Raw genomic sequence first — 9,276 nt, 5'->3', positions numbered from 1 at the left:
AAAAAAAAAAAAAAAAAAAAAGACTGAGCACTTCCCCATGTCTTGACAGCCGGGGTTTTGAGATTTGTGGAATGCTTTGTTTTCTATCAGTTGTTGGCTAAACTTTGGTCACCTAGAGACAACCAGGTGCAGGACCAGGATTTAAATTTGGACAGGCAATGGGAAATAAGCCCTAGACTGAGGGAGTCAGTAAGCCCTAAACTAAGGTGGAAATAAGCCCTAGAATAAGGGAGGCAGGCCTATTTGGCCCAAGGTCTGTTTCTTTTCCCCATGTCTTCAGGTTTAGCAACTGATTGTTTTCTTTGGGGAGTTTGGGAGGGAGTTGGCGTTTCAAAACAGTTTTTCTATGTAGTTCTGGAACTTACTCTGTAGACCAGGCTGGCCTTAAAACAAAGAGATCCTTCTGCCTGTGCCTTTCAGTGCTGGGATTAAATGCTTGTACCACCACCACTTGGTTAGAAATGAAGATTATGATTAGGGCTTGCTCAACACAAGTCAGTAATGTTTCTCCAGGGATCTGTTTTAGAGGTGACCTGGGTAAGGAGCACAGATAACTGTTCCATGTCAACTGACATTGAATTATTGGCCTTATGTGACCTCAGCTGGCCTCACTCTCTTGTGTCCCTTTCAGTGTTTGTGATCAGTCCCAAGGAAAAGAGTTCCCCGCGAATCCCCAGTGGTAATGTGTGTGTCAGGATGCACCAGTCTTTGTATGCACACTTAGGGCCTGGTAGACTTGGTAGGCTTCCTTGGCTGGCCAGGTAGACCCACTCCAAGACACACCCTTCTCACCCAGGCGAGGGGCAGATACCCGAGGGTCCACTCTGGAGGAGGATATGGTATTTATTCCTTTGCCCTGGAAAGCAGCTTTTATGTGAGCAATTTCTAGAAGACCTTCAGCAGTGCAGCAGCCCACCCGCACCCCTCTCCAAATGCTGAGACAAAAGTCAGCAGACAGAGGCATGACCATAAAGAATGGGAATGTGTCTGTAGGAGTATCCTAGGCCAAGCAGCTCTCTCCAGGGGATCAGTTGTTCAGCTCTGCTGGGGAGCTTTGGGCCTCCTTTCACAAGTGGTGAAACCTTGTATTGGCAGGGCACTGGGGTAAAGACTTAGAATGATCAAGGAAGATGTTGGGAGATGGAATATCAGGCTGTTGGAGGGTAATGGTGACAGTACAGGTGGCAGGGGCCTTACACAGATGTCTTGCATGGGTGACAGGGAGCTGTCCTGACTTTCTACTCTGCCAAGAGTCAACCTATCTTTGTTCTGCGTAGATGATGACAATCCTCCAGTGTCCTTCGTGAAATTCTCTCCAAATGGCAAATATATCCTGGCTGCAACTTTGGACAAGTGAGTGCTTTGACAGCCTTCATTGGTGGGTTACTCTCCTGTTCTGTTGCCTTCTCCCAATAGCTTAGTTGAGGTGTTTTACATTTGTGCATTAGAGCTTAGCCCTGGACAGTAGGCTGAGGGGCTAAAGAAAGGCTGCTGTCCACCCCAGCTAGTTCTAGCATGAGAAGGATTTGAGGCCTAGGCTGTTTGTGTAAGGCAAGCCAAAGATTTCCTCCACAGAGGTGAGGTAGGATAGGTGACCTCTGAAGACCTTCACGGGCCTCTGAGCTCCTTGACTTTTGGTTTGTTTGCTTTCACACTTGCTAGGCTGGCTTTAAGCCAGTTCTCAGTCTCTGAGCACCTTCATGTATACAGCAGAATCTCACTGTCACACATGCACATGCTGACCCCCGTCTAGGTGCTCATTAAGCTGGCACACTGTATAAGGTCTTAAAGGAACCGTACCAGATCATCCCTCTTGAGCTGCCTGCTTGGCATTATCCTGGTTAACCTACCACTTTTCCCATGGTCAGCAAGAACGTTCATCCCAAGGACGAGCAGAAGATGCTTCCCTTGAAGTTTTGTCCTGGATGGTTCTGGAGCGTGCATATTCCACATTCTACTTGTGGCTAACCACTGGTTTTGAGAAGAACAGCCAGCAGCAGCTTTTCTTTAGTCTGTCTCTGAACTACAAGTACTAGGGTCCTTATGTTTGCTCTTTTGTGCCATGGAGTGGCTGAACCTGATGGGCTGAAGGATCCTCTATCCTGATACCCGTGGTTGTTGAGAAATGATGGTATCAGAGGCGGGGCATGGCCAAAGATAGGCTGCCCCTCACTCCTACTCTCTCTTTCAGCACGCTGAAGCTCTGGGACTACAGCAAGGGGAAGGTAAGCTTCAGGCACGCTGCTGCCCTGGCCATCTGCATGCCAGCCCCAGGTAACAGGTGGGGGGGGGTCCAGCAGACCCAGGAGTTGAAGCAGGAGAGACTAAGAGCCATCTTCTTTTGATAAGCAAGTTTGGTATAACTCCCTTTAAAGACATGTTTTATGAATGGCTAGCTTGCAGGTCAAAGTTTGAGTCTACGGACTCTCTTGTATGTATCTAGAGTATTTTCGAGTATATTTAGGCAGTGGTCAAATGTGTGTGCCCAGAACTTGGAATCCTGGAATGAAAGAGAAACACAGGTGCTAACAATGCACACCCACCTTTTCAGTGCTTGAAGACATACACTGGCCACAAGAACGAGAAGTACTGCATATTTGCCAACTTTTCTGTGACAGGTGGGAAGGTGAGTCTTCCACCGGGCTGCCGTCACCCTGCCAGCTCTCTCCTGAGAGGCCACCCATCACAGGTGGCTTCATGTTTTTGGGAAGCTTCCTTGAGGCTGGGGAATAAACCCAAACATGCCCTTCTGTGTGGAACTGTGGTGTCTTACACTTGAATCTGGTTGAAGATCTAAGAGCAGGTGGTGACTGGATAGAAACTCATAGGGGTGTGGGAGGGGTGTGTGGCATGGGAGGCAATTGACATGTCCCCAAGTTGGGGGAACAAGGGGTCAGAGTGGTGCCAGGCAGCTTGCCTGTTGCTACCACCTAATCAGCACATAACTTCCTGGTGTCTTGCCTGTTGTCACTGACTGCCTGCTGTGCTGCTGCAGTGGATCGTGTCTGGTTCTGAAGATAACCTGGTGTATATCTGGAACCTGCAGACCAAGGAGATTGTGCAGAAGTTGCAGGGTCACACAGGTGGGCAGTCCTTTGGGGATAGACCACACGGGGTGAAGCCACTCAGGGGAGCTGCTTGAGTCCTCCAATTGCTTGGTTGTCTCTGGGATTTAGGGGCACACAGGCAGGCATTGCTACTCTGTTCTGCCTGCCATCCCAGCCCTGAGGCCTGACATAGCATATCTTGGAAGTGGCATCAAGGGCTCTTGTCTGGGGTTCTGGGCTCAGTTATTTATAGATGTTGACTAAGACCGAGGCCTCCTGGGAGTATAGCTTGTTTTCCTCATTGGAGACTATGCATCTGGGACCCAAAGGTGAATATGGAAAGTGTCTAACATATATGGTGAGCTGCATTTCCTGGAGGTTCCAGCCTCTTTCAGAGATGCTGTTTTCCATTTCCCAAGCAGAGCTCAGCCTTGAGTGAGGCCAGCACCTGATTCTGAGGTGTAGCTATGGGTTGACCTCGTTCTAGTTGTTCTTGCCTGCCCACTTTCTGTGTGAGGGCAAGAATATCGTGCCCCTTTGCAGCTTTGAGGAGGGGGTGCCTCTTTCTGATAGGGCAGTTGCCTTCAGCTGTTAAGTGAAGTGAGTTGGTTACATTTGCTGTGGTTCCTGAGCACCCAGGAAACAGGCAGAGTTAGTGAACGTCACGTGCCATCTCATTAATGCCAGTAGCCCAGCCCAGCCCAGCCCAGGTGTATGGTTACTTCTTGCTTAGGGGGAGCAACCGGATACAGGTTATGTTGGGTGGTAGGAGGCAGTGGGAGTAGTGTGAGACCAGTGTGGAAAGCCTGTAGACATACGGTATGAGGACCCTGCTGGACAGCCAGCAGACGATGGCTGTGGTGCTTAGTACTATTTCTGACATTCTGACACTCTCCTGGCTCTTTCAGATGTTGTGATTTCCACGGCTTGTCATCCGACAGAGAACATCATTGCCTCGGCAGCACTAGAGAATGACAAAACCATCAAACTATGGAAGAGTGACTGCTAAGTCTTGGCTCCACAAGAGACTTCAGGAAGCCACCCGGATTGGCAAGAAACGCATGGGGGGCAGAGATGTGGGGCCAGACTGGGGCAACAGGCCTGGTGCGCCTCCTCTCTGAAGATGTCGGGTCAGGGGAGTGCACACTACCGAGTCTTGATAGCCACTGTGACATTTCTTGCCAATTCTGTCCCTGTCTAGGGAGTTCATGGTCTGTTCTGTGCCCAGAGGCCGCAAATTTTTAATTTTTTATTACAAGAGTGAGTTCAACTCATCATGGGTTGTTTTTTTCCCAATAAATTGTTCTGTATCTTTTTGGTATTGTATTGTCCAGTGCACACACTGGAGCAGGACCTACAACCCCACTCCCGCTCCCTACCTCCAACCTTGGCCTGCTTGTTCATGTTCCCTACCTGTAATAGTACCCAGTGTGTTTCCAGGAATTTCTGGAAACAGAAAGGTTCTAAGTTGTATCTTTGTCAATTTCCTTTGTATTTTTGGAGTTCATAGGTCAACACTTACCTCTCAGTGGTTGCACAGTGTCCCCTTGTCTTTCTGGTGTCACTCAGTAAGCTACACACACTGTAATAAAAGGTGGGTTTGAACCCTCTGTGACCCTGAGTTCTGATGGGATGGAAGGTCATCCCATCCATACCTGGCTTTTAGGGCAGGGGTTGGAAAGGTCTCTGGGAAGATGGATCCTTGCTGTGCCTCTTTCCTAATTGCTGCTGTGGGCACTGACTGTTTTTAGAAGAGGACCTTCAGTTGAGAAAGAGTGAAACTCTTGGACAGACTTCCTGGTCCTCTCCATTCATTTTGCTTGCGGCTCAGAGTCATCTGTGTAGGAGAGAGGGGTTCAATGTGGTACTTACCCCAGCAGGTACAGCCTCCTGCCTTGGCTTCTAAACTACCAGCCTCTCTCAGTCCCTGCCCCAAATGGATCCTCTGTCCTGGCTTTTGTGTGACCAGGACTGGGAAGAGGTGGTGGCCAGACTCAAAGCTGCACAGTAGTTTTACAACTTCTGGCCATACTCAGAATGGCCTGCCATGGAACAGTGCAGAGGTTCTATGGATATTTCTGGTCCACATAGATGAGTCAGGCTGATGGACACAGGCACAGGCTGCAGAGAGGTTCTGGGTTTGTTGTGGCTGCCGCAGCCTGCTATGGAACCAGGTCATCCTGGTCTGTGGCTGCTGACATGGGTTCTGAAGCCCCTGGCATCTGTTGGATAGATGTGCCTGGGTTCTGGTCAGCATTGAGGGCATGTTGCTGTGGGGTTTCTGGAGGGGTGTTAAGGTCCTTCCAGCTGTGGCCTGGTGTGCGGCTTCCTCCTAAGGGAGGGAGCTTGCTTGCCATGCTGAGCGCAGTATCCCCAAGTATAGTTTATTTTTTCTACAGTTGAACTCTGTTGTAGATTTATGTAAAAATACATTCTCTTTTTGAAAATAAAGGTTTTCATGTCTTGTAATTTTGTCCCGTATAACTTTTTTCTAAAGATTCATCTTGCGTACATAGATGTGTTGTTGCATGTTGGAGGTCAGAGGACATATAACCTATTGTTCTCTTCCCCACCATATGTGTCCTGGGATAGGACTCTTCACCAGGCTTGGTGGCAAGTCGTTACCAGTTGAGTCACTTTGCTGTGTAGGACAAGCTGGCCTTGAACTCAGATCTGCCTGCTTCTGCCTCCTGAGTGATTAAAGGTGTGTGCCAACACTGCCCAGCTCACTTTGATGAATTTCTTAGCCCTTAATTTCTTAAGAATATAATTTCTGGGGCTGGCAAGAAGGCTCAGGGGGTTAAGAACACTGGCTGCTCTTCCGGAGGACCCAAGTTCAATTCTCAGCATCCACATGGCAGGTTACAGTCAGACATACATGCAGGCAAAACAGCAATGTACAGAAAATACAAATGAATTATAAAAAAATATAATTTTTTATAAGAACATAAGAATTCTTCTGTAAGAACTTCTTAGCTCTGTGAGTCGTTACCTCTTCCGTCTTGGGGTCTCCTGCGTGCCTTGATTCCTCCTCTTCCTTTCTCTCTGGATATCCCAGCTATACCTCCTGCCTAGCTATTGGCTGGTTAGCTTTTTATTACAACGATCACAGCAATACATCTTCACATAGTATACAAATACCCCACAAGTAGGGGATTGTTGTGCTGACAAGGGCAGTGCAGGCAGGCAAAGGCTGACTTTTCCCTTTTCCGTTGTCCTTATAGGCTTCCAGTGTGGTCTAGATTAAAGGTATGTCTTCCAGCCTCAAGATCCAAATCAAGGCTGGAGAGATGACTCAGCAGTTAAGAGAACTGGCTACTCTTCAGAGGTCCAGAGTTCAACTTCTAGCAACCACAATGGTGGCCCTTTAAACCACATTTAATGAGATCTGGTATCTTCTGATTTGCAGGCAGAACTCTAATTTTTTTTCTTTTTTTTTTTTTTAAATCCTAATCACAGGCATTGTCACAAGATTGTCTGGATTATAGTTCATTTCAGATATAGTCAAGTCAGCAACCAGGAATAGCCATCACAATCAACCTCATGTCAACTTGACCACAAGCACTTTATATATTTAACCAGGTCATAATTACACCTAATGATATAACTATCCCTCATACTACCGTGAGCACATTTTAAACTTAGAATAGTGGTCATGCCCCTTAGGGGATATTTTACTTTCTTAAACTTAGATGTGGTAACCATTGATACTCTTTGGTTTTTCGAGACAGGGTTTCTCTGTGGTTTTGGAGCCTGTCCTGGAACTAGCTCTTGTAGACCAGGCTGGTCTCGAACTCACAGAGATCCGCCTGCCTCTGCCTCCCGAGTGCTGGGATTAAAGGCGTGTGCCACCACCGCCCGGCCCCCATTGATACTCTCTTAATTGATGTTGCAACATACAAGGAAATTGAAAGAAAATAAAATACATTCTTTTAAAAAATACAACAGAAGCACTCATATCAGCTATAATTGCTTCTACAACTGGTCATGTGGCATTAGATGGTATTTAAAACTACTTTCCTAGCCTGGCGGTGGTGGCGCAGGCCTTTAATCCCAGCACTTGGGAGGCAGAGGCAGAGGCAGGTGGATCTCTTGAGTTCAAGGCCAGCCTGGTCTACAGAGCTAATTCCAGGACATTCAGGCTACACAGAGAAACTCTGTCTCGAAAAACTAATAACAGAAGCCCCCAAACTGCTTTCCTCACCTATATTCCCTCCACACTGCAGGCTGGCACCTCAGCAAGTGTTGACTGGAAGCTGTTCACTTGTTGCCTGCCCGCCCGCCGAGATATTAGAACACTGCTTGGCCTATTATTAGCTCAGGCTTCTTAACTAACGTTTACATCTTAAATTAACCCATTGGGCCTGGAGAGATGGCTCAGTGGTTAAGAGCACTGGCTACTCTTCTAGAGGTCCTGGGTTCAGTTCCCAGCTACTACATGGTAGCTCATAGCCACCTGAAATGCACCAAAGCTACAGAGAAACCCTGTCTCAAAAAACAAAAAAAAAATTTAAATTATGGGGCTGGAGAGATGGCTCAGCGGTTATGCGGTTATGAGCTCTGACTGCTCTTCCAGAGGGCCAGGGTTTGATTCCCAGCACCCACATGGCAGTTCACAACTGTCTGTGACTCCAGTTCTGCGGGATCCAACACCCTCACACAGACATATATGAAGGCAAAAACACCAATGCATATGAATTAAATACATTAAAAAATGAAAAAATTTAAATTAACCCATTTCTATTCTGTGAATTGCCATGAGGCTGTGGCCTACTGGTAAGGTTCTGGCTGGCAGCTGGGGTCTTTCTCTTTTGGTAGCTACACATTGTTGTCTGACTCTACCTTTTTTTAAATCTCTGCTTGGAATTCCTGCCTTGCTCTATTCTGTGCTGTCACAGGCCCAAAGCAGCTTCTTCATTAACCAATGGTAGTGACACATTAACAGCATACAGAGGGGAATCCCGCATCCGCAGGTCTTTTCCTGCGAGAGTGACCCTTTAACATTCATTTCTCATGAGCTTTGTGCCCTGGATCATGCTGCATGGACTAGGCTGTTGTAGCTTCCCATTAATTTTAATCACAGGGCACAGTAGCACCAGGAGACCTAAAAGATCTGCACCCCAGACAATCCTTCATAGCTCTGTTGTAGAGAGGGAGTCTAGTGTCCTCGTGGTAATCTGGATCTCTCCTAATGTTGCTGTTAGTTTAAGGGCATTACAAGTTCGAAGTGACTAGGGGCAAGGCTAAACTTGCAGTTCAATGGAGTGTTTCTGTGGCTCTTGGCAAGAGCACCACCACCCACCCCAGAACCAAAACTTCTAGGTCAGCAGACTTTAGGGTTGTGGGAACAAGAAACAAAACCCTTCCTGTGGGTCACTAGAGGTGACAGTGGAGCTGTTCCCCTTTCCACCCCTTGGTCCCTGGACCCCTGGTTCCTGGCTGTAAAAAGAGTGTACCGTATATTGGACACTGATTCAAAGCATATACAATCTTCTGGAGAATCCCATCCCAGCCCTCCATGCTGCTGCCACCTGATTGGGTGGTGCTGTGATTGTGTCTTTCAAAGGCCATCCTGTCTTTCTATCTGGCCAGCTGCTTCAGGATGGTGGGGAGCATGGTAAGAGTAGTGGATTCCATGATTGTGCGCCCACTGTCTCTCCTGGCTGTGAAGTGAGTTCCCTGGTCAGAAGCAATACTGTGTGGAATACCATCAGTAGATCAGACACTCTGTAAGTTCACGGATGGTGGATTTGGCAGAAGCAGTACATGCAGGAAAGACAAGTCCACAACAGAATAAGTATCTTTTCCAGTAAGGACAAAGTTGTCTATCCGTGGAGGAAGTGGTCCAGTGCCATATCTGGTGTTCAATGTTGATCTCTGCTGCTGGCACATCTGGCACTCGACAGCAGTTGTAGCTAGGTCAGCCTTGGTCCGTGTTGTTGAGCCCATGCATAGCCCAAATCTCTGCCACCATGGACATTTTGCTCATGGGCCCATTGGGCAGTGACAGGAATGGCTGGGGAAAGAGGCTGTCTACAGAACGGGTCACCCTATCTATTTCATTGTTGAACTCCTCAGCTGAAGTCATCTTTTGATGAACACTTACGTGGAACACAAGTATCTTCACAGATCTATCCACATACTTCTTTTTTTTTTTATTTTTAATGTGACAATAGTGACTTTTTTTTTTATTAAAGAAAAAAAATTTCCGCCTCCTCCCAGCCTCCCA

General features: G+C 47.5%; 1 protein-coding gene across 2 annotated transcripts in view; it reads left to right on the top strand.

The window, feature by feature from the left end:
- Positions 1 to 5,516, top strand: part of Wdr5 (WD repeat domain 5) — a 20,404-nt gene extending 14,888 nt beyond the window's left edge. For both annotated transcript variants that reach the window (XM_026778767.1, XM_005346210.2), the window contains exons 10-14: positions 1,278 to 1,353; positions 2,192 to 2,225; positions 2,552 to 2,626; positions 2,996 to 3,083; positions 3,956 to 5,516. In XM_026778767.1, the coding sequence (XP_026634568.1) occupies positions 1,278 to 1,353; positions 2,192 to 2,225; positions 2,552 to 2,626; positions 2,996 to 3,083; positions 3,956 to 4,056 (374 nt within the window). In that variant the 3' untranslated portion in view covers positions 4,057 to 5,516. The remainder of the gene's footprint in view (positions 1 to 1,277; positions 1,354 to 2,191; positions 2,226 to 2,551; positions 2,627 to 2,995; positions 3,084 to 3,955) is intronic.
- The last annotated feature ends 3,760 nt before the right edge of the window (positions 5,517 to 9,276 follow it).

Source organism: Microtus ochrogaster, chromosome 4 (assembly GCF_000317375.1).
Source record: "Microtus ochrogaster isolate Prairie Vole_2 chromosome 4, MicOch1.0, whole genome shotgun sequence".
Taxonomy (NCBI): Eukaryota; Metazoa; Chordata; class Mammalia; order Rodentia; family Cricetidae; genus Microtus; species Microtus ochrogaster.
Note: the sequence above shows the minus strand (reverse complement) of the source record. Positions and strands in the feature narration are given on the sequence as shown.